At 38.9% G+C, this 26,559-nt stretch overlaps 1 protein-coding gene across 1 annotated transcript in view; it reads left to right on the top strand.

Annotated features, from left to right (window-relative positions):
* Window positions 1–7,669: 7,669 nt before the first annotated feature.
* The window catches only part of TUSC3 (tumor suppressor candidate 3), a 144,157-nt gene continuing 125,267 nt past the window's right edge, over window positions 7,670–26,559 (top strand). Inside the window, exon 1 of the mRNA XM_018565112.1 lies at window positions 7,670–7,755. Coding sequence (XP_018420614.1) covers window positions 7,670–7,755 — 86 coding nt within the window. The remainder of the gene's footprint in view (window positions 7,756–26,559) is intronic.

The raw sequence follows: 26,559 nt of genomic DNA on the forward strand, positions 1-26,559 counted from the left end.
CCCAGAATTAAACAGTCATATATGACAGACCAGCTCTTCAGCACCACTGGTGCCTGGGGGGGCAGGGGGGGGGGCCTGCAAAGGCAAAAGGGTAGGAGGGAAATATACCACCTTCCTGTCTCCTATGGGGGACTGATATGTGATTTGTTCTCTCTGGTGACTGGTTTAAGGGGTTTCTCAAACTTTTAACCAGTTCATCACACTTGAGAGAACAAAAAAAGTACATAAACACACAACACTGAAAAAAATATACTCTACATTTGTTTTAACTAATATACCGCATAGTTGGGGAATCTATCAAAATCTGGAGCAGACAAAATCTGGAGCAGATTTGCACTGCAGCCAATCAGCATCTCTCTCTCAATTTCAAATCTTACCTGAGCAAACTGAAGAGAGAAGCTGATTGGTTGCCATGGGCAACTGCTCCAGATTCTGTCTGCTCCAGTTTTGACAAATTCCCCATTCATGTGGAGGGGGAGGGGTCAGCACACTGAGCTCAGCAGAGCAGAGAGGAATCAGCTGATTGCAGTTTACAGACAACAACCCGACCCTCAGTAGAGACGGATTGAAGATCCCGTGGAGGGAATTTCAAATTTCTATGACTCTGGCCTGTGAAAGAGTCCATTAAATAAAGTATGAAAAACAGCACTGTGACTCCTGACAATGCACACACATGTACATCGCCCCCGCACCTCTACATTACTACAAAAAACACAAATCACTTACAAAGGTGGAAACGTCCTTTTAAGAAGGTTACCTCTCATAATAAATATAGTCCTAGTGGATAGTGGCTGCTTACTTTAAAAATCATACCTTGATTGAAGCCAGCTCCTACACAGAGTGCTGTATTTCAACAGTGGAGTGCTTCAGTCCATTCTAACCCCCTCCTCTTTCCTCTGACATTCACAAAAAGCCTTGTATTTTTGCCTTGCATTCTGTAAATGGACGAGGGGAGAGAAGTGGTGGCTATGCAACTGAATCTCCCCTCCTCCAAGAGGAGAGAGTAGGAGGGTGGGAATGCAACTGGAGCCCTATACTGCCGTCACCGCTAACCTCATCCCTGCAGTACTGGAAATACAGGGCTCTAAGTCAACTTTAATCAACGTATGGTTTTTATTGTAAGCAGCAGCCATCTACTCCAACTGCATTTATTTAATATGGGTAACTTAATTTGTGCAGTTTTTGCAATTAATGTTTTTCTTCAAAATGCATTAATTTATTTTACCAAGGTTTTTCATAACAATAGAATGAAGAACAAATAGGTGAATGTTGCATAATCTGGATTTCAACCATCTAGACTTGTATTTAAGTGACAAATAGCACCTTGCGCCAAACCCTGTGTAGCTGCAAGCACTATAAGAAGTGTTACCCTCTGAATATATCAAATTATAATGAATGTGCTGCGCTTCATCTAGAACAATACATAAACAAATCTCTATAATAAATATGTGCTTAAATAATGCATGCAATCAAAAAAGTGTTCACAATGAATCTTCTTATAAATAATAGTCCTCTGGAAAGTTCAATCATATATTCCGTGTTCAAATATACACAAATGTGGAATCCACACATATATAGTGCTCAAGATTTGTCCCAAGTGCACCACACTCTTTATCCTTCCACTGTGAAAGTTCTTTGTACAAAGTCCATACGTCAACTCCAATTATCACCCAGGTGCTCCCTCTCTTAGTGGGCTGCTCACCTTATCAATAGACCTGAACAGGTCTAGAATCGCTTTAATGGGTCTCCAATCGATCTTATTCAAAGGCCATTTCTCCACAATCGTTGCACAGAAAATGACGTCTCGGTGTCATCACGACCATATCCAATAAAATATAAAAACAGCCCATAGCGTAAAACCGCAACATTAAAAAACCTCCTTTATTTAAAAAACTACTCACATGAGGAAAGTTGACATAAAACTTCAAGTAAAATGTATGCTCGACAACTCTCTCCGTGTCACCGTGTTCTCTGGGTGCAAAGACATGTCAAAAAAGAGCTGTGCTGCCGACCATGCAATCTCCAATCCACGTCTGCGGGATTCTGCCCTTTTAAAAAAAGAAAGCAAACAAAAATAAACAAACATCAAAAAGGAGCAGTCTTTTTTTGACCACTTTGATTGTTCTTGCTGTCACCTTTCTATGTTCCTATTTGATAATTCCCCCATTATTTGTTTTACACTTTCTATTTTGCATATAACCTGCCTTTTTATTCTTCTTTTTTTTTTTTTTACACAATATTGTTATGAAATTATACAGTTAATTCACAATGTTTTTTTGTTTAAAATAACTTTTATGGTATAAATTAAAATTGTGTATCAAATCAGTTTTACAATAACCTAGGTATTTATCTAATTCCTTACATACTGTATATTTATTACTATTGTGATGAACTTGTGTGCAGCAATCATGGTATAAAAAGGTGACAAAACTATAGTTTTCACATGGCTTCACATCTGTGCATTGCAGTAAAGCTGACCATACATGGATCGAATTTCAGACATTTTTTTCTGACTCAAAGTTTGATCTGTGAATAGCCCTGCTGACACCTTCATTTTTTATTTGACTTTTGTCAAAGGAGCCAGGTGTACAATTGTTGGCTGAACAGTATCAGCTGCAGTCACTGTTAAGGTTATCTGACAGCCTTGGACACTGACTATCAAAATATATTAGCTAGCAGGGGAGTTTCCTCCATCCACATTTTTTAGCGTGGATTGGTCAGCTTAATGCACGTTTTTTTGTTGCAGCTCACAGTAATGCATTGTGGTATGCTTGAAAAAAAAGGTACACATCCATTCTTTATTGTGCATTGCTATATAAAATGAATGGGCTACCTTAAAGCAATTCATGTTAGTGTGCCAAGTATGGGAATGTCACAATCACAAGGTTGCAAATAAGGTGAATAGTACAGTAAGCACCTTTTCCCATTGAAGAACAGATGCTGTTGGTTAAGATTGCCATCTTTCTGGTAGATGCATTTAACAAATACAGTGAATGATTTACCAGTAAATAAGCAGTGAATGTTTGGTGAACGCCCAGTGAATTTCACCTCAGTCCTCTGATCACATAGTTTTATTACCTGTTGATGTTGCCAGTAGAGGTGTCAATTCTCCACTTCCTGTAATGGGCCGAAATGGCTGTACGCTGGTAAATGCCAAACTTGCCCATACCGCATCGGTGTATTTACGCAAGTTCAGCATATACCTGCATACAGCCATTGCATTACAAGTGAGGCTATATGAAGCAGCGGTGGCTCCCTGGCCACTGACATTTACATTGTACTGCCACAGGTGGCCATGTGCATGACCCATTATTGGCTGTGAGATGAAGTTTGGCCATAATTTTATTTTTTTGTGCTAGCTTAAGTCCATTTAAAAATGTCACTCTGGATGCTGGATTCATTTTGAAAAATGTGTGCATTTTGGGTAAACATTGTGTGAATGTAGTGTGAAAAAAATTATAAATAGACCCCTAGGTATTATTACTGTAATGTTGAGACTTGTGTTATCTAGTATTCAACACACTATGTCACAATAATAAAGTGAGGACCTTACTGCCAAAATTTGATGTGGTCCTTCCATAAATGAAGGTCAGCTTTTAAAGCACTGGTGTTATACACCAGCTTTAATGGTGTGTCTTTATAAAAGATCTTGTGTAGGATAGGGGGCTCTGGCAAAATACTGCTAATGGACAGTTCCTTTTTCAGTTACACCTCTTCTCTTTTTGTCAGTCAAGTCTCCTGAAATTTCCTTGATAGATATGAAATGTATAAGCTTTTATGTTCAATAATAAACTTTCATAAGATCTCCATCCATAGATGGGTAAGTTATGAAGTGCCATTCTGTGACTTTAAATAATATATTCATATTTCTGGTAGCAGATCATATTTAATATATGAAGAAATACTCCAGTGAGTACAAAGAGTGGAGCCATATAAGGGCGCTAAATAAGGTGAGTTGGTGCATGCCCCTGAGAGCTTACAGTCAAATATCAGATGGAGGAGACATACGGCATGATCTTAAATCAATTTTAAAGTCCGCTTTTATTCCCACTAGTATCATTTGCTCGAAATCTAATGAATAAAGCAATGTAATTAACCTAATTAACCCTACCATAATTATGATTTGCCGCTTACCATGTCTCTAACTCTAGCGATTATTCTCAGAGAAGTATGGAAAACTATGAAACACTTTTAGCACCTTTAGGCTGTTTCCGTAGTGTAAGTATATCAAGCACTAGCTGCTTACATGAGAACGTTATTGGTACTAGAGTAACATTGGTAAATGTCTAGTATATGAAGGGTATATAAAGTAGTAATCTGTAGTATAAATCTAAAAGTACAATTAAGCAGAATGTACAATAAAGTATATTTAAAGTCAGAGGGTACATTTTCAATGCAATATAATATATTTCATATTTCATGGTAGCAAGTGCCCCTCTATTCCTGTTCTGGTGGCAACACAGAAATGTCCATTTACCGTCATGTTCAATTCAGTGGCATTGTTTTTTAGAACAATTAGAGAGAGTGAATCTCCCTATCAGGAACTCTGACAGTAATAAAAGCCTGATTTTTTTTTTCTACCACCACTCTATCCAAATCTAAAAAATGTTTTGCTTCTACCTATACTTTAAAGCTTGCTGCACAGATTACTGTCTGCAATCTCCTTTGTATTTAGCAATAGCTATGTAGAGCAAGTGCTTAGGCTAGGCATACACATTTGCTTTGAGTAAGATTTTTGTACAAAATTACCTTCCATTAACAGTAATGATCTTTCCCCCCCAAGATCTAAAGATCGTTTGTTCACAAAACATAAATGCACCATTATCAGATTATAAGGAAAAGAGGCTCCCAAGTACAAGAAATGTGCATGGTTATCTTATGCAATCTCCCGACTATCTTTTGTCCAAAAGAAACAGGGCAAAACATTACATAGATACATAGTTAGTCAGGTTGAAAAAAGACACATGTCCATCGAGGTCAACATATAGATATATGGAAAAAAAAAAAAGCCTAAACAGAACGCTATGCCCACAATTAACCACTGTCGATCCAGAGAAAGGCAAAACAACCCTATAAAGCATGGTTCAATTTGCTCCAACAAGGGAAAAATATCCTTCCTGATCACATAATCGGACAATCGGATATTCCTTGGATCAACAATCTCTGATGCTTAATATACCTATAAGAACTCAATATCCAGTAATATTCTGTGCATTTAGGAATACATCCTGACTTTTATTTTTAAAACAATTAACTGAGCTAACTAGAACTAGCTCCTGGGGGAGTCTATGTAACTATGTAACTATTCTTGCTTTCACTTTACTTCCTGGGACTCTGGCACATGTGGCAAGGACATGTGACTTTGCACATCATCTCAGGGGAGGAAAATGCCTTTCCCTGAGATCTCATGAGAGCCTCTGAATCCAAGGCATGGCTGGGCTTCAACTTTAAAATTTGGAGATAAGCTGTTCCCATCAGAAGCTAAAACCTGGCCAATGCCATTCCACAGTTCATTGTAAAGGCTTTTATTCACCCCTAAAACGTTCAGATTGATCTGTGGTTGTGCTGTGGGACTTGGAAGAGACATAGCTTAAAGTGACACTAAACTCAGGAGTTAAATTTTAAAAATGCATTCAAGTACCTGAACTATTAACAAAAATGTAGATTTGTGTATCACTCAGCTGTAAATCCTCAAATCATCTCTGAATTCTAGACATGTGCGATTCGTTTCGGAACAAATTTTCGTTATTCAGAGATTCGGATGTATCCGAATTTCTGAATAACAGAAATGACGAATTAAAACGAATCCGAATTTCCGAAAATGACATTTCGGACTAAATTCGTTAGCGGTATTCTGTACTGATTTTCATTGTGGATGAATCTTCGCTGCAGCAAAGTGACAATAAAAAATATATATGTTTTATAATGTCACTGTGCTGCAACTAAATGAACGAAATGAACACGAAAACAAAACGAAAATTCGTACAGACTATCGCTAACTAATTTAGTCCGAATCCAAATCCCGAAACGAATTGACTTTCGGACTCGAATCCCGAAAAACTAAATAACTCAAAATCCGAAGCAAAACAAAACAATTTTTTTGCCGTTGCACATGTCTACTGAATTCATGCTGCACTTTTTTTTAATTTCTCATATAAGGTTTCCTTATGTGTCTATATAGTTCTTCTGTTTATTCTCTTTTTTTGTGTGTGCCCAGAGAACACCTCACTGCACAACATACGTTATACATTAGCCTTGATTTCTGCCCTGACTAGAAGTTAAAGTGACAGTTAAAGTGCTGACACTGTCCTTCCTTCTGGAGGGTGGCTACTTTTGTTCCCCATGGTCCCTATGTGTGTTGTAAAGTAGCCACCACTCCAAGCTCACTTCCAGGATCGACTACAATCTCACGTTTAGTTTACTAATTTGTATTAAGATTGTAGTCCATCACTGGAATGAGCTTGGTGTGGTACTTGTAAGAGCATTACCAATTTGTAATATTTGATTATGAAATTACTTTCTGCACAAAGCCAGCAATGCCCAACCCCTCCCCCATCCATCCCTCCAGTCATTGCTGGAGGACTAAATAGGGGAGGAGGGTCACAGTCACCGCTCTCTGCAGTTAGATGATCGGGAATTGAGCAGTATGTTTTTGCTCACTTCCTGATCAATAGAGCTGATGTGTGACAGTGCCACCCGTCGACTCCAGCTATGGGGATGAGTGTAATTCACTCACCCGATATAGTTCTCCTTTAAGAAAAGTCTTGGCTATGGGTTTCTATTCTTTCACTTTGCCACTAAATAAAAGCAAGCTATGTTGCAACTGCAGCACAGAAGTTACAAATATGAACTAGAAATATACTACTTGTAGTAGAACACCTTGCACAATGTTACATATTGTTTGGGAGATAAGTCAACATTTAAACATGATATTCTAAAGTGGTCTGTTGTACTTTTTTCTCCTTTGTAGTAAAAGGCCATGCATGGCGGTTTGCTGTTTGTTCTGCAATTTTAAAGGCTTTAACTGAGATAAAATACTAATTTTCAGAGAACTGAAAAGGTGGCTACAATAATACATGTGAGAGTAATGATTCGAGTGATACAAAGGGACATTGCAGATACTCATATTAAAGACTTTTTCAATAAATGCCAAATGTAGTGTAATGACTAATTACTCTTTAGTGCTCGCTTAATTTCTTCGTTGTTCTAAGCAGCACACTTGTCTTATTATGTAAAAGGATTTGTAAAGCTTGGCGAATTGAGGCAATGCAATAAATGCAATGAAAATTAAGGCAATAAATGGGAAAAATAAAAATGAGAGGCAGAGGTAGAGAATACATCTGATTACGTTGTTCATAACCAAATGACAGCATTCCCTAAAAAACCTGTAAATATGCACAATACTACAGCATAATACAATACACACTGACTGATTAATATATCACTTTGATTAAAGTGGAACTCCGGTTAATGCTCATTTAGTCTAGGGGATGTAATGGTGTATTGTAGAGGAATACCTTATTACTAGGTTTTCCAGTAGCCATCACTCTCCTAGGCCCTACTGTCCCAGAATGTGGGTGGTTCCTCCACATCATCATGTACAATGGGGAACCAGCAGTGCAAATTTGTCTTGTGTTGTACTTGATGACATAACCGATTGGGCGTCCACATGACCAAAGCGGAGGAGCAGCTTTGTGGTACTGGTCATCCATACAAAAACCAGCAAGGAGGAAGCCTGCAGAACAGAGGAATAGGGTAAGTAATATTCCATTACTTATCCCCTAGACTAAACAAGCATCCCTAAAATCCCTAATATACGGAGGGGTCACCCACATGGATTTTTTTTTCAGAAATGGCTGGAGTTCTGCTTTAAAAATTTAGACCTCTAAAACTCTGTTTTGTTTTACTTGGAAAGGTTGATATATTTAAATATACAGTAAACTTGTGTTTGTGTGCATGCTGTATATACAGTCATGGTCAAAAAAATGGCACCCCCTGCATTTCTGTCTGATCCCCCACCTATTCTCTTTTGGGAGAATATGCTATGGACAGAAGAAACTAAATTACAGCTTTTTGGTAAAGCCCATTATTCTACTGTTTTCAGAAAAAGAAATTAGGCCTTTTAAAGAAAAAAAATACAGTCCCTACAGTCAAATATGGTGGAGGTTCACTGATGTTTTGGGTTTGCTTTGCTGCTTCAGGCACTGGATGTCTTGACTATGTGCATGGCATTATGAAATCTTAAGACTACCAAAGAATTCTGGGGTGCAATGTAGGACCCAGTGTCAGAAAGTTGGGTCTCCGTCAGAGGTCATGGGTCTTACAGCAGGACAATGACCCAAAGCACACATCAAAAAGCACCCAGAAAAGGTTTCAGAGAAAGCGCTGGAGAGTACTGGACTGGCCACCAATGAGTCCAGATGTAAATCCCAGAGAGTACATGTGGAGAGATCTCAAAATAGCATTTGGGAAAAGGAACCCTTCCAATCTGAGAGACCTGGAGCAGGTGGCGAAAGAAGAGTGATCCAAAATTCCTGTAGAGAGGTGTAAGAAGCTCACTGATGGTTACAGTAAGTGATTGATTTCAGTTATTTTTTCCATGGGCTGTGCTACCAAATATTAATTGAGGGTGCCAATAATTTTGTCCAGTCCATTTTTGGAGTTTTGCATGGAATGTGGCAGATTTGACTTTTTGTTTCTCCACTTTTTTGTGTCATGCCAATACAAACACAAGAATTAAACATGAGAATGCCTAAATATTTGTAACTGCAGCAATTTTCTGCACAAAGTGGTGCATTATCTGACAGAAATGCAGGGGTGCCAATATTTTTGGCTATGACTGTGTCTGTGTTTGTAAGTGTTATTAATGTATTTCCATCACTTAATGTACAATATTGAATTTTAATTGTGTTATAGAATTGCCTTTATATATTAAAGGCACTTACTATTTTAAAAGTTCATTTTCTTCTTGATGAATTTTTTCGAGAATGTGTGTATACAGAATTGTGCCTTAACCATTTTTATTGATGCTTTATTAAGATTTTTGTATCCAAACTCAGTCCGCGTAGTTTTATACTTGGAATTTACCCTGTTGAATGGAAGTAGTTTCTGAGACTTATTTACTTTAATTAAACCTGAACAGAATGTGTGGATTATGAGTTAGGTTTTTGTAACATGAAAGAGTCTCCTGCAGAAAAAAATGAGTGATTATTTATGAACACATGTTTTCAAGGCCAGTACAGTGATTTCTCATGGGAACTGTACATATGACAGGAAAATTATTTGCAACTTAGAGGAAAGGAGGCCTCGATCATAACAATATAATGATATTTTTTAGTATTAAGTTAACATTTAGAATTCAGTACCAAGTCTGCACTGTTCAATAAAATGGAGGCGCACTTGTCCTTAATCTCTGTGGAATTGAAGCTCTAGCAAGCTGGGGGTGTTCTCTCTGCATGTAATCAAGACTATTTGTGTTGCCGTATTTTCATCATATTAGTGAATGGAATTGAAAAGCATTCTAAGAACACAGTAATACATTTCATGCTTTCAAATTAAAGCGACATTAAACTCAAAAATTAAATGATAAAAATAAGATCTATAATATACAGGTGAAACTCGAATAATTAGAATATCGTGCAAAAGTAATGGCAGTAAGTGCTGCAAAAGCGGCCCAAACCAAGTACTGAGTACATATGCATGCTTGTACTTTTCAGAGGTCCGATATTGTTCTATGTACAATCCTTGTTTTATTGATTGCATGTAATAATCTACTTTTTTGAGGTTGTGGATTTGGGGTTCTTGGGGTTTTCATGAGCTGTAAGCCATAATCATCACAATTATGACAAATCACAGCTTGAACTATCTTGCTTTGCATGTAATGAGTCTATCTCATATATTAGTTTCACCTTTTAAGTTGCATTAGTGAAATAAATGAACTTTGCACGATATTCTAATTATTCGAGTTTCACCTGTAGTAATTTAATAATGAGCTTACTCCAGTTTTCAGTATTTGCCTTTAAAAGCCTCCAAAAACGATTTATTTATCCATGTGGATAACTTCCTGCCAGAGGGTCGCTACTTTTCATCTCCATGGTCCCTATGGGAGCTGAAAAGTAGCCACCATCTGTGCTCACTCCTGTTGAGAACTACAATGAGACGTGAGGACACTTCTAGCGCCCCTACGTCTCCTCTGCTGACTCCACATCTCTCCTCCCTCAAATCCCTCCTATCCCTTCTATCAGCGAGCAGCGATGTATAGGCAGCAGAGATAGAGATTAAGGAGGAGGGAAGGTGGAGGAACGGTATATAAATGGGCACATGTGCAGTGAGAACACTGAGCACTGTGCATTCTGAGACATGTAGTGTGGGAGAGCGGCGCGCTTTCCCACTACTCTCATGAACGTCGGACAAGAAGAAGGCTGGAAAGAACAGAATACAGTCCATGAACCCATCGCACTCAAAACCGCTGTTCCTTATAAAAGACGGGTGCTGCAGCAGTCGATGGATGGCAACCGTCTATAATCACAGGATAGCATGGACACCGACACTCCAAGTAATGAATCAATGGCGTCTGTTTATTGACGCATGAAACATAGCTTTTTGATGCATTGTGCTATGTTTCATGCGTCAATAAACAGACGCCATTGATTCATTACTTGGAGTGCTGGTGTCCATGTTATGCTGGAAAGAACAGAAAACCCAAGGAGCTGCGGCAGTGCGGTGGCACATTTTAAACAGCATATTAAGGTATTGTTTACATATATTTAAAAAGAAAGGACAACAGAATAATCTAATGTACTGTAAGGAGAGTCCTGAAAGCATATAAAAGATTTGAGTTTTATGTCACTTTAACAAATAACAAGGTCAACATATTAGTTTATATTCCTTAAATTTGCACTAATGGCATTGATGTCATCTTGTGTGACTATAGTTTTCCTCTACTTCCTCCAGGTCTTGTGCTGGCATCTATCTACACTTGTACTTGTGGTGTCTCTGCTGCAAAGCACCAATCTCAGACTTGTGTGATGCTGTGCAATATGGATTTTTTTATGTGTGGAATATAACTGTTTCTAGGGGTTCGTTTTCTGCAGCTCTTGACAGAAGTACATCACTGAACATTTTCTAGTACAACAATTTGTAGACAGATTATTTCACATTAGAGACAACCTATTTGCTTTGGTGAGGCAAAAAAATCTAAATTTAATTGAATCACCAGAAGATCTGATGCACAGCTATTTGGTCATCTTAATCCTGCTTTGCAATTGGCAAAAACTAAAGAGGTTACAGACCTTTTACAAATGTATTGACCATGTCCATTGTTATGCTGTTGTCTTTCTACTCACATTTCCAACACTCTGCTCATTTTGGGGAGCTCACTGGATGAATCAATGTAAGTCAGAGGTCAGGCTTTTGCCAAGACATTGCAATTGCATTGCAATAAACATTCAAATAATGCAACACAAATTTGGCCTTGCGAACATGGTAATATATATATAAAATCATTGGGCTCAGCACACTTTTTCAGATCTGGGAGTTGGGGGAAGCTAGCTGGAGGTTGAAAACTCTCACAAAAAAAAACACTTTTCATTAGCCGTGCAAAAGCAGTCTTAGAGAAGAAGCAATGAACACTATGAAAAAGATTGTTCAATTACTGTCATGCCTAAACAGTGGCGTAACAACCGGTGGTGCGGGGGGGTCACTTGCCCCGGGCGCAGGACTGAGGGGGGGCGCCGTCACGACCCCCGCTAAATGAAGCCATGGCTCCCTCTCCCTGACACGATCACCCGGCTCAGTGCCTAAAGCACTAGATTCATCAGAAATATTGGCTGCTTATGTCATCAACATTTCATTGTAAAATTCCAATGAAAAATGCTACAAAGGATATGATACTTTAATTTGCTGATCTTCAAAATAAGACTACATTCATACTCATTAACCTTTAGCCTGGTCATTTATGTAATAGGAAAAGGTAGGAGTTAGGTATATAACTTTCAAGTAAATGTCCAGCTTTGCTCATTCAAGAAGAAATGTGAGAGATTACCACTTACTAAATCTTTATAATTTCTTATATACAATCCCTCTGGTGGTTTCAAAGGTGGGAGTGCTGAAAAAATGAATTCCATGAAAATCGTATTTATGAAATGAATTCCCATCCAAATTGTATTTATCCACTATGGGGAATGTTAAAGTTACATCTTTCTGCAGCATAGCATCTTATTTTACTGAGGTTGTAAAGGATGCGATAAACAGTGATTTTGGTGTTTACCATACTATAAGAACAATATAGGCTTATTTATTCTGTAGTATTGCGGTCTGCTGAATTGCTTTGACTCTGATTTGACATCTATCCCACTGAGTATTCCATCATTCTGTGCATAGAATGGTGAAGCAGTGAGCAGCTTTACCAGATGACTGCATTGATCTATGGAAAGAAGAATGTTTTACATTTTACCCAGATATGCATGCCAACAAAGCTTACATCTTCTATCACATATAATGTACTTTGCATTAATTGGTAGAAACTTTAATGGTTTGTAGCTTTCCATGTTTAGACATGAGTAAATATCTTAAAATATATTCTACCTGTGAATCATTAGCTAACCCTTTTATGCCTTTTGTGTCTTAAAAATACACTGTGAATGTTGTTAACTGATGCAAACAATGCTCTTTTTTGTGTGTTTCCCAACACATTTCATTGTCATTTTATTCTGAAGGTCACAGTCTAAGAAAATAGAAATAATATAGTGGAAAATGTTCTGTTTTGCCAAGGACAATGGAAGCATTTTTCTTTGCTAATTAGAGGCATTAGCACCAGCATATTCCTTTCAGGACCCAAGAGAGAGACACGTAGGGGTCTATTCACAAAGCTAGCCCAGTTGTAATGACAGATCAGCATCTCCAAATTACCTGGGGACGCTGAACTGTCATTAAACAATGACAACTGGGCGGAGCCGGCTGTGACGTCATGGCCGTCTCCGCCCAGTTTTTATTCTTTGGCCAGGACCTGCTAGAGGACTCTAGCAGGTGCCGGCCAATAAGAAACAGTTGGGCAGAGCAAGCTGTCACTGCTAGCTCCATCCATTTTTTTCCCTTTTTTTTCAAAAATCTTTATTTCTTTTTTTAAATTTAACATTTATTGGCGTTAAAAAAAATATTTTTTTAACTTTTTTTTTTTCACTTCATAGATTTTTTTTTTCTTCTGCTCAGTACCATGGTGGTACCGAGCAGAATAGCCGAGCAGAATGCTGACATGATATCAAGAAGTGACCGACTGCTGCAACAATAGTGTCAGGAAATCGGGTTCCGTCCCCTGGGTCAGCCGCGCCGGCATCTGGTTGTTAGGCGACCTGCCGGTCACGTGCCCCCCAGGGCTTCTACTCTCAGACGCCGCTCTCAGACACATACAGTGTCTAAGTGACAGGCAGAGTAGGCCGGCGCTCACACAGAATTTCTGTTACTAGGAGACGGTCGGGAGGGCCACTGCTGACGACTCCACCCACACACACACCTGCCTCTCCTACAAGAGCTAACAAGGCTCACTTGCTCAGCGTTCTAGCGAGGTAGAACGTCAAGCAACTTGCTAGGGCATTCACCTCAACCATCCTGAACCTTGCTGTCCTCCTACAACCAGTGGCTCGGGGTATCTGTACTTTACACCAAATCGCAAGTACCACCTGTATTCTCAGTCTAATACAAGATTGCATATCCTCCATTGGCTTGAAGTGACAGTACAAACTCTCTTCTCATCTTCCCAAGTCTTCTCATCTTACCGACTATTGTGTTCACAATCCTGTGGTGGTGTATGATGTGCTAGGGGTTCCGACCTCACTCATTCAATACAGAGTGCGACAGTGAACCCTCTAACTGAGCCATCCACAGAGTCACTCCGCAGCTGAGATCCACACACATAAGCTTGCTGGACATTACAAGTAGTGCATGAGACTTTCAGCCCTCTGCCAGTCCCAAATATATTTTGAGGTGCAGACTTTTACAAGCACCTGGTTTCCTTCTGTCATGTCTAAAGAAAGAAACTTAGGGGACTATTTATAAATTAATTCACACAACTTTCACCCAGGGTGCACAAATTTTTCCAATTGAATCCAATTAGTAAAATGTGTAAATCTTGTGTGAAAGTTTGTGAATCTTGTGTGAAAACATTTATAAATAGATCCCTAAGTATTTTTTAAATCTTGCACCTTAAAATTCATTCAGTTAGCCACAGGTATTGCCTATAGTTTTACTTTCCAAGGAATGCAACTAGGTCATTTCTGGAAGGAAACATTTAATGTACTGTGCTTGTTGATTCTATCACTACTTTCTTTGTCAATCTAAATATTTTTAGTTTGGTAAAGGTATCATGGAATGTTGTTTCTTAGTGTTATGGCCAAAGCCACATTTGTTTTTAGATTTTTTTTAAATAATCAGTTGCTCCCCATCTAGTGCTCATGGTAGAGTGCCTGCCTGCCTAATCGAGATTCTCCAGGCTTGATATTTTCTACTTTGTGCTGAATAGAATGAATTACTTTGAGGCTACTTAAGCTACAAAACTATACCAATTGCATCATCTGCAGTATGTAAAAACTGGTAAGTCTGTGGAAATATGGACACGTTTGTTCAGATCTGGAGTAGAAATGTGAGGTGTTTGTTCAAAACACAAATAGAAAGTTTAGAAGTTGGTGAGTTTGTGAAAACTGGTATCATTGTTATTAACTGGAATTCAGCTCTGTTGCACCTGTCACTGTTAGTGGTATTCAGTACAAAAAGCATGTATTTTTTTTGATCAGGCAGCTAGTGACAGCATTAGAGATGAAGGTAGAGGTCTAGTGTCAGGTAGAAGACGCAATTATAATCAGTGTTTAACAAACTGGAGCTGAAGGTAAATGCCTTGTTAAAGCTTGCTGTACACATTGCTCTTATACAGCTAAAGCACATGTGTTCCGGGCATAATAGTGGATGTAAATCACTGTGTACATTTAGAAGGGAAGATTGCTAAAACTGTATAATCAATAAAATGTGGGAATTTAAAATGTATGCTGTTTAGATAAAAGCAGAGATAAAAGGGAGAAGCTGGCTTTTCTAAATGTCATTAAATAGCAAAACTTGAGAAGTTTCAAGTGTATGTATTTTTTGGATATGGCATAGTTAAACCCCCTGTCATTTTCATTGGGGGGGATTTCCCTTCACATTCTGTTCCAAAAACACAACAGGAGGTAAAAGGAAATCTTTCCAATGCAGAGTGAACCCCTCCTTAGACAGTTGTTACTGAAAACTGTGTTCCCATTGACAGATTTTCTTTGTTCTTGTAACAACCCAGTATAGGATTTCCCATCACTGGATACCAGAAAAAGTGGGCACCATGGTAAATCAAATGCAGAATCACTCCAGAGAGGACATAGACAGGCGTAAAATCTTTCAGGGCTATTAACAATTCTTTACTCTCTCTAAAACAAAATAGTTCAGTCTCAACATGCTTTTTTAAAGTGTTGCATATTTAAAAATAGTAACAGAATTTTTGAAAAAAAAAATGAATGACCAATAAGGGTGTAATTCTTCCAGTAAGCTAAATAGTTACTTTCAATGTTACTATACAGCTTTCTTTTTTTTACTAGTAGTTGATAGGTCCTCTCTGCACATAAATATGATTAAGACACTACAGGAAAAATATTTCCTTTGTGTGACCTAAATACTGTTTTTTAAATATACAACATTTATTTGTATAGGAAATATTATTGCCAAAATGCAGTGATTCACCACTTTTTTGCCATTATTACTTGATCTAAAGCAAACTGACATGGTAGATCTTTCTTTATACAAATTTTTTTAACGAATCATGGGAAAGCTTAAATTTGAGTTTAGCACTACAAGATAAATATTTGTTGGACAGCTGCCTGCTATGTATTTGTGGAATAGTGTGGTATTTAAGATACAACATGCTGGGTATTTGCCTGCCAAGAGTTGTAAATTAAATATTACGATATTCACATTGGTGCTTGTTGGCTTCAAGAGAAAACATTTTTTGAAATTTTTTACAACTTTGATTTTTTTTCAACTTTATACAGTTCAAACAGAAAACCGTTCCTAATCTCTTAAAAGTCGAACTCCCACAGCCAACAGTCAGAACTAATGTAACAATTTTAGATAGATTGAGGAATTTTAAAACCTTTGCTAGGTATTTTTTGCTGTGCCCCCATTGAGTAGTTGAGTAGTGCCTTCTTTTTCTGTTGTGTCACTGTATCAGCAGAAAGGAGAATCTTTCCAACAGGAAAACAGACGGCCATAAAAACATTCAAATTAGCAAATGCTGAAGGAAAAAAATCTTTGGTTTGTTGTCCATGCCCTCCAGAACTAGTGAGTGGTGGGAAATCTGCTCCATTGCAAAACAGACACAAATATGGTTTTCCATACTTGTTTAAATAATTATAAAATATTTGCTCTAACTTTACTCTAACTTTACTCTACTTCATTGCAACCCCCCCGCCCCCCACATGTCCATCTCCCTTTAAGATTGTTCTCACAAGCAAGTCCCTACAGTTGGCATTATAATAAACACCTAAACCCAAAAACAAAAATATGTTGCATCTATTCCACAGATGTGGTGACTGCATTAGTTTCCTTTATTTTACACCTGGTGATCCTGCCAGTAACACAAGTCCTGTCCTAGTGTGGCAACTTTCATTAACTGTACTGCTTTATGGAGGAGCAGTATTGTCACCCTAGGCTGCTATTTTGATTTAGACTACGAACATCTCCCCCTCTCACCATCTCCATATCTCCATTATGTAGGGAGAAATGGTTTTGTTGTCCACAGAAGATATCTTGGAAAACTTTGTTTGAGATTTCAGTTCAGTACACAGGAGATTATTGTATTTCTGTTCGAAATAGAATGTAGAATGTAAATTATGAGAGCATTTTATCGCCCGGGATACACAGCTGCTCTGTACAGCTGCCAATTGTAGTGAATGGTTATAGTTGACTGTAGGTCCATTTATGACACAACTTGCATAAACCTGCACATATGTATAGGAGAACAATCCTGGACGGGGTTAGTCTGCGTCCAGAGGCATATTGCTTTATGCATGCGGCGATTTTAGCAAGTAGCGGAGTAAACCTACAAATAGCCACTTACACTCTCTCCATTCACTACTTTTGGCAGCTGTATGATGCAGCTGTGTGTCCTGAGTAGGGAAATACACCCACAATATAGGTTCTGGGATTATGTGTCTGTGTGCATGAGGCTTTAACAAGTATTTTTCTGTACTTGCAGAAAATGTACTTAGATAAACTTCATACACTAGAGGGGTCAGAGCATAAACGATTTCAGCAACTGGTCATTAGAATACATTGATGTGAACTTTTACACCTAATTGAAGTCATAGAAATACATATTGAGAGACCCCCATTTCCATTCAGCTTTACATCCACTGTCTTGTTACAGGAGTTGTGCAGGGTGCCTAAATGTGACTGTGTAGCTCAATGGTAGTGCTCTCAGTCATGTAACAGACCTGGCTAGATACACCCCCTTCCTTTTTCTACAATGCAAGTCTTTGTAAAGGTGGCCATACACCCTACAATTATTGTTAGGTTTTTTGCATGCCTTCATCAAACCATCTTTGATTTATGCACGACTGCCCCATCATGCACAAACCAAAGTGGATTTCAATTATTGTTTGTTAGCAATACTAACTGACCGAATTTTGTCATTCGACAGAATGGATTTTCCTTTACGCATGTGCAGTGTTCATAGATAATTTTCTTTGCCTTGCTGCACTCCTTACCGAAAGTCCCTTGTAATGGGGTGGGTGCTCGCAGCTGCGGATGGTGCCACAAATAGCAGCAAAATGTAGAAGTGTCACCAGCACACCAGAATCCTTTTAAGATAACAGAATGTTCATTTATTTGAAGTTACTTGTCATATAAACAAGCACTTTCGGGGCCGCGCAGGGTCCCTTCATCAGGCTTAACATTGACCGTCAAGCATACAGCGAGGATGCTTGTTAAGTTACATTTGTTACATTTGCGCAAATACCGTGCAACATAAAAAATTGCAGCAATTTTTTATGTTGCACGGTATTTGCACAAATGTTTATCAAACCAATATTTTTAGGATAAAATAAACTAAATTAAAATTTAGTGCTCAGAAACAGAATATTATACCCAATTTGTTGGTACAATATGAAAGATGGGGTCAAGCCGGGTAATTAGATACCAAGCATGTCAAGCCTTAAAATTACGTTCACCCGTGAAGCCACAAAAAACTTCAACACCCACGCTTTAACTGCTCATTAGTGTAGCGTTAAATTGATTGACAGTGCTAGAATTATTGCTCTCACTCCGACGTTCGCAATGATATGTAACATGTGTAGCGCAATTGTCCTTTTCGCACGTAGGCACATTGTCGCATGTCTGCCTTTGTATGTGCTTGCACGTGGGGGGCGAAGGATTTTAAAAAATGCAATGTTCAATGTTTTTGAATTTTGAAAAACTTTTTTTTTTTTTTTTACACTAACCCTATTGCTATCACATAGGTGGCTAACAAGCACCCTATGTAATAGCAGATAGGGTGTGACAGGTCCTCTTATTGGAGACATCAGGGGTCTTTCAGACCCCTAATGTCACTAAGGGATCCCAAAGAAGCTGAGGAAGCATCTGCTTCCCCAGCTTCCTCTCCTGGCTCTAACAAGCCGGAGAATATAAATAGTGACACCGGAAGTGATGTAATATACATCACTTCCAGATCTAGTGATCGGAGGAGAGATCAGCAGCTAGAAGCTGCTAAATCTTTCTCTGATCATTGCGGGGAGACCCACCACACCAGTCCCAGGCTCCGCACGGAGACAGCGATGCCCGGGGAAGCTGACAGCGGCCCGGACGGAGGTTAGGGGGCAGGGGCGCTTGATACTAACGATCCGGCCTCTGTATAGAGGCCTGATCGCTTGTACATTAACAGCCATCACCAGCTGTTAAAAATTATACCAAGCATACCTGCATCAGCCGTGTTCTTGTTCTAACAACTTCTGCGGGCTGCTGACTATAGACGTATTGCGACCCGGAAGTGGTTAAAGAACTAGTTGTCCGGCTGTCAGGCTGATTCATTGTCCTTGGTATACAGATTAAAAGTTCTGACTTCATTCTGACTTTAAAGCAATGGCAGCCTACAGCTTTTCTTTTAATAAATAGTATATCTCATATTATTGTGGTACTTTCTGTTGGTGGTCTCTCCAGCAGATGTAAAAAGATGCAGGAGGCTGCAATGAAGGGAACACTGATACTTTCACACTGATATTTTCAAATATGATAAACAGCCCCATTTGGTTGTTGCTCCAAATCTTAAGAAAAATGCACTGAAAGTAAAAGTATACTTTAAAGCCCAATTGAACCTACATTTCTCTTCTGTTCATTGAAGGACACCCCCAGGGCTGTGCTTTGTTGTTTTCTGCCTATAGTTCTAATCCCCCTTAGGTGGCAGTGTAACCCTTCCATTAGAGGAAGATTCAGCTGTGTCCTTCAGTGAATGCAGAGAAAAGTATTTTACAGCAAATACAAAAAAATCCTATTATTGTGATAGGGGGTGTAGCCAGGCTGGCATAAACGTAAAGGATGTGTAAGGTTTTTTTTGTTTTACTACTATATTAGACTGCCAAATATGTGTACTTGATAGCCAGGGCCCATGGAACACTAGCAAGTAATTAAAAAATAAAATGCTGTTAGAAACTGTAGCAGTTGGTATGCACTGCATTTCAGTAGGTGAACGACTGTACATGTATAATTCTTAGAACACAGGTTGGAAAGTTGCCATTTACTTTTCAGTTTCAGATCAGTTAAAAGGGTCACGTGCATGGATAAACATAAATACACAGAAACTGGGGTCACACAGGGTTTTCATAGGGTTTTATAATATAGTCAGTTTCAACTGTATCTTCAGCTCTTAGTCATGTTCTCTGTTTCTAGAATGTATATTATTCAGAAGTCGTGTAGCAATAAGGTTTGTAGTCTTTATAATGCGTAATTATACTTTTGAATGAACCAAAATTTGACCCTCCTACACACACTTTCTGCATATACGGTTTACAAAAGCATGCATTATCATTACGTTCTTATATTTATTGAGCCAATGGGATTGCAGGAAAGAAAAGCTGAACATCATTATATGTATAAATAAAAAATGTAGAAAGGTTTTTATGAAGTATCAGGTTCAGTGTTGCCAGGAGTGATCAATGAAGTACATAGGTCAGTACATCTATGTTGTTTTATCAGATTTTATATATAGTGTTCTCTTTTTTAGTATACCTATGGTTTATATGCAAATCATTGCGGCTTTGGGTTATTTGTGCTGGACCATAATGTTTTGTAGAGGCCTGAAATATGTGGTCTGGTAAAGGCTAAGTTCACCTTTTGAACACCTTTGTGTGACAATGCAGACCCCAGTAGGTTAAAAACTGAGCCTCTTTAAAAAAAAATATTTATTAACACTATATAAGTGCCGTACCTGCAGGACATTTGCAGTCCCCCCATCCCCCAAAGTGTCTCCGTAAAACTGCCATATACATTAAACCTATCTGACATTCAAGCAACCAACACTCCCAAGCAACCAGCAAAAAAATTGGGGATGCAATATATGTTCTCGATTTATTTTGCGTTTGCTTGATACATGCACACTAACATTTTTTGTTAGCAAATAAATTGATTTTACAATAGTCAATATATTTTTTAATTACTTTAACCACTTGCAGTTTGCCCGTTGCAAAAAAACGGACGGACAGCACAGTCACATTGGCGGGTTGCCGTAACTAGACGGCATATTTTTTTCTGCTTGCGCGCGCCCCCTAGCTAGCGCACGGGCAGAAAAAAACCCATATTGCCAGAGAGAAGAAGCTGATGAAGAAGCTTAGAGACCCCTAATGTCTCCATAAAGAGGACCTCTCAGTGTGCCTTTGCTATTATATAGGGGGATTGTTATCCCAGTATGTAATAGCAATGACATTAAGTGTAAAAAAAACATAAAAAGAGTAAAAAATAAATAAAAGTCACATATAAAAAAAGTTTTTAAAAAACCCCAAAGCCCACCTCCCCCACGTTTACGCACATATAAACTTAAATACGTGTCCGGTGCACCAGCGCGCGAAAACGACAATTGCGCTACACATGTTACATATCGCCGCGAACGTCAGAGTGTGAGCAATAATTTTAGGGCCATCAATCACTGATAACACGAAACTGATGAGCGGTAAAAGCTTTTAAATAGTCGCCTAGGGCCAATTTTGGGTATTGTAGTTTTTTGAGGTTTCGCGCGCATGGCAATTTTAAGGCTTGACAAGTTTGGTGTCTTTTTACCCGGCGTGACCCTGTCTTTTATATTTTACCAAACAATTGGGTAATAATAAATGTTTTATTATTTAATATAGGGGAAACAGTTTTTTTTTTTATGTCAGTAATTTTTCCTTAATATAGTAGAAAATAAAACCCCCAGTGGTGATTAAATACCACCAAAAGAAAGCTCTATCTGTCCCCAAAAAATGGTATGAAATTTATTTCAGTACAGCGTTGCATGACGGAATAAATGTCAGTCAAAGTACCCCAGCGCTGAATACTGAAAAATGGCCTGGATGCGAAGGGGGTTTAACACCGCGGACTTCAACTGGTTAAGTGGACTTTAAGTGGTTAACCTATTAGGGCCCCTTGTCTGCATAGTTACTTTTATGCAAAAGGTGAACTTAGCCTTTAGTTCACCTTATGAATGTGAACCTTTAGGATTTCCAGAAGGCCCAGTATAAGGAGTTGGCCTGGAGCTAAATTTGGCATATACATTATGGGGTGCACCAATTTTTGGTGCTCCTATGATGCTTTGTAAGATATTGTAATATACATGCAAGTAGCTGTGGGTACATATTTTTTCACGTTTGCTGCCAGTACTAGTTTTAAATTAGAAAAAGAAGGAAAGTGTATTCACATATTTCTAAAATTATGCATTTGGTTACTTGTATGCAAAATATGGTAAATACAACTTTTATTGCATTCCAAATAAAAAAGCAATTAAATAGACAATTTTGCTCACATCCCCCTGTTAACATTGGACCACTCAACACCATTTCATCCAGCTTCGGTAACATGTCACATACTCAGTGCTGTATTTAGCTACCTATCACTAGTTAGATATGCTGATGTTAGTATTTTGCTACACCAGCTTATTAGAACTACTTGTGTCAGATATACATTAATCAATCTCATATAGCAGTATGTTCATCCAATTGATCTGAACATATAATTGCAAATTGGATAAATACCACCCTGTTCATTATAACGATCTCACGAACAGAGACCTGATTCACCTTGTTTACATACTGCTCTGCGCTTCTGCAATATTATATACGCAGTAGAGGAGAATCTTAATTATTTCTAAATGCTACATGCATCATGACATTGTCATCTCAATGATCTTTTTCAGGAGGTGTATTCCACATATAGTGATTTCCAAAGTTCACAGCTCACCCCAGTAGGCACTAATGGAGTGATGATCATCCAAAAAGATTTCTGAGAGTAAGGGTGATTATGTCTTGGATTCAACCTGTTGTTTATACTGCGTTTATGTCTGCGTCCGAGCTAGGAAACACGCACCCATATGGACATGCACTTGGAATGAGCGTTGGGCGGGGTACGGCTGCGTACTCCCATAGAGAAGGGCGGGGGCTGCGTACTAATCACACGCAGCATCTGTCCTTCCCGGGAGCTGCCCGATACGGCCGTGCACGCAGCACGGAGCTGTACCTGCCGACCTTTTCTAGTGTGAATGAGGGCTAAAGACCAGCAAAAAGGTTTGCTAAAATCCCTTCAAAGTATATAGTTCAGCTAGGGGGGCCTTTTTTTTCTCTCTCTATAAAATTGGAAGTTGACATTATGTATATGTCAACTTTCTGGTTTATTCAGTAAGCAGTGAAAAGAGAAAAGTACCGCAAATCACAGGAAGCAAGCAGAATTCAAGTTAATTCAGGCTAATAGAAGATGGATTATAGTCGGTTGCATTTTGGATTTCATGCTGTTCATTAGTGTCATCTGCAGCTTTAACAGAAGTGCCTTGATGAGCAAATCAGCTTGTTGACAGTTGCCCGGTTACTAGCCAATCATAATCATCAGCACCATTGACTAGCTGCATGGGCATGTAAGTGGCTGTCAATTGACCGTTTGAATCAGTCATTGAGCCCTTCAGCAGATTTGCAGCTTTGATTCATGTTTGACGTCTGATGTAAATGTATTTTTATGCCGAATCGGTACTATTAAATAACAATGCCCTGATGAAATGATCACCATTCTAATGGATAATAAAAATCAGCGGTTTGATAATTTCTTGTACATTCTCTCCTCAATTGTAGAAGACTCTCTCCACTGAAAGTGCCAGTGACCTGTGTTGTGTAACTTAATTGCTTTATGCAGAGAACAGATGCGACCTTGTCAAAGATCTGTACATATTTTCCTTCCAGAAAACTCATTTATCATTGTTCTGTCATGTCACAAGTGTCAAGATTTGTCAGTAACTTCTGTTTTGCACTTCGTCTCTGAACTTCTCGTTTATTTTCATAGTGTGCAGATTTTCTCAATTTTTTTTTAATAAGCTGAATTGTTCGATGGGTAAGCAAATACTGTAAGAAGTTGTCAGTGCAGCTGGGAAGAAACTCATTTAGCAAAAAAATAAAATAAAATGTTGCTTTTGTTTTCCTACCCAGAATGTGGCAATGCAGCCTATACAGAGAGATGTCATTAAACTTGCAGCTTTGTTTGAAAGTTTTATATGAATCATGCTGACATTTGCTCTTTTATAAATAATTCTGTATTTACCATAAGGAACACACACATATTAACACCACATTGCAAACCATGTAAAAATTCTTACACGCAAAGGTGCCAAATATCCCCTCCTAACACCTCTAGCACAGTGTAAGTAGGGTTGCCACCTTTTCTTCAGGCCAAACCCGAACTCTATAGCGCTTCACGGCAATTTGTTTGTAAAGTATACACTATGCATGTATTTTGTAAATAAACGACATTTGAGTTAATCACAACTTACCAGTATGCCACAGGTCCCCAGATATGCATTCTACAGCCGCGGAGGAAACAGAGGAGGGAGGGAGAGTCGAGGAACAGGAGACAGCGCCACCTGGCGTCCGCCGCAAGAAATGCAGGTATGCAGCATTGTAATGTTTGAATCATGTGCCCGGGCGGGAGGTGGCCACAGACCCGGGCACGTGATTCCAAACACGGGTTGTACAGGTGAAACCCGTACGGGTGGCAACCCTAAGTGTAAGACATGAGCTCTCACCACCATTAACGGTCAGCTGCAGGCAATCCGGTAGGATGTGCTCCTTATTGCATCATCAGTGTGCAGCCAATAACCACAAATGAATGAACAGGAGCCCCTCCTACTGGCCTTCAGCATCATGGCCTACTTTAAGGGCTGGCTCCTGGTGGTGGCAAGGAGCTAAAGTGACACTAAAAGCAGGAATTAAAGGAGAACTATGAGATGAGTGCTTTGCACTCATCCTCATAGTACTAGCCGACCTGTGACAGTGTCATTGTCACAGGTCGGCTAGAACTATGAGGCTGAGTGAAAAGCACTCATCTCATAGTTCTCCTTTAAATCTTACAAATACATTCAAGTACCTTAACAATAAAATAAGATGTAGCTTAATGTGTGTTGTAAAGTAGTCCCCGCTCCAAGCTCACTCCTGTGATGGACTATAATCTCAAATTTAGTTTACTAAAAACAAGTAGTCCATCACGGGAGTGAGTTTGGCGTGGTGACTACTTTACAACACACATTAAGCTACATCTTATTTTATTGTTAAGGTACTTGAATGTATTTGTAAGATTTAAAGGAGAACTATGGGGTTAGGGCTTTCCCCATAGTTCTCCTTTAAATCTTACAAATACATTCAAGTACCTTAACAATAAAATAAGATGTAGCTTAATGTGTGTTGTAAAGTAGTCACCGCTCCAAGCTCACTCCTGTGATGGACTATAATCTCAAATTTAGTTTACTAAAAACAAGTAGTCCATCACGGGAGTGAGTTTGGAGTGGTGACTACTTTACAATGCACAGGGACCATAGGGAACATAAGTAGCCACCCTCCAGAAGGAAGGAAGTGTCAGCACAAATTCAGAGATGATTTGAGAATCTACAGTGGAGTGATACACAAACTAGATACAGTTTTGTTAATAGTTAAGGTACTTGAATGCATTTTTAAGATTTAACTCCTGAGTTCAGTGTTGCTTTAAAGTACAACTAAAGGCTTGGGGTGTCCCTGTTATAGAAAGTCCAGTAGACATCCCACCACACTCCTTACAGAAAACCCCTAGGATGGGTGCTGAAATTACTGCGGATGGTGCAGCTGGAGTCAATGCAGAAGCAAAATGTCACCAGCACACCAGAAGAAATGATCAGGTGGACGTTCACCTTTATTGATTCAAATTGTCACATTGATCGCAACGTTTCGGGGCTGTGCAGGGTTCCCTTCATCAGGCTCAGTATGACATGCATGTACTGTCATACTGAGCCTGATGAAGGGGACCCTGCACAGTTCCAAAACATTCTAATCAGTGTGACAATTAGCATCAATAAAGGACGTTCACCTGACCATTGCTTCTGGTGTCCTGTTATTGAAAGGTTGCAACCTCTCAGCGTTGTGTAAATATATTAAGGGATAATTTTCCAAAGCATTGAATGTGACTGTCATCAAAAACCCTTGTACCTGAAAGATTCATCTGCAGTGAATGTTTTTCACGGAATTTCAGATTCAACGCTTTATAAATATACCCCGAAATCTGATGCAAGAAATGTTGCGTACCTTGGTCATTCTTTAAAAATCAATCCTCAGAGTTCCAATCCACACTTCCTTTGTCGGCTTTAGAAGCTCAATTAATTTGAGTTCTATAATCTAAACATCATCTGTAGACCACAATAAAAAATTATTGTAGTGAACAGATATGCTAGAACATTACTACTATGTTACAATCAGGATGTCCACTCAGTGAATCTGAATGTGCAACTGAACTCAAAAAGGGAAGATTTGCTATGTCATAAGGAACATTTAGAAATGTTAACCTAAGCAGTACCCTGAAAATATGCCTTATGTCCTGAATTAAAACAACTGTGCATTTCAGGTTTGTGAGGGTGCCTAGGCACTGCTGAGTCCAAAAAGCTGTATATATGCAGTGTGAGATCTAAGACACTGCTGCCTCTTGCTGCTAGTCTTAGGAAATTAGGAGTGAGATTTGGTGATGTCAGTACTGTGCTGCTCACTGTTTTCCTTGCTGGAGGCTTTCGCATGAGGATGCAAAGCCCTGCCTCTACCAAGATGCCCGCCTTCACACAGAGATACAATGCAGAACAAGGCATAGTAAATCAATAATGGTGTAAGATTAGTTGCGGGCAGACAATATTGGTGACTAGTCATTTGCTCTACACCTAACTTTTTACCAGAGTTAATTGAGCTTGCAGCTAGAGTATGCAAGTTTTTCAATGTGCCAACTTCAGCCACTTGCCATTTAAATCTTGTGTTCTGAATGATC

This window comes from Nanorana parkeri, unplaced genomic scaffold (assembly GCF_000935625.1).
Source record: "Nanorana parkeri isolate BGI_ZX_2015 unplaced genomic scaffold, ASM93562v1 scaffold814, whole genome shotgun sequence".
NCBI lineage: Eukaryota > Metazoa > Chordata > Amphibia > Anura > Dicroglossidae > Nanorana > Nanorana parkeri.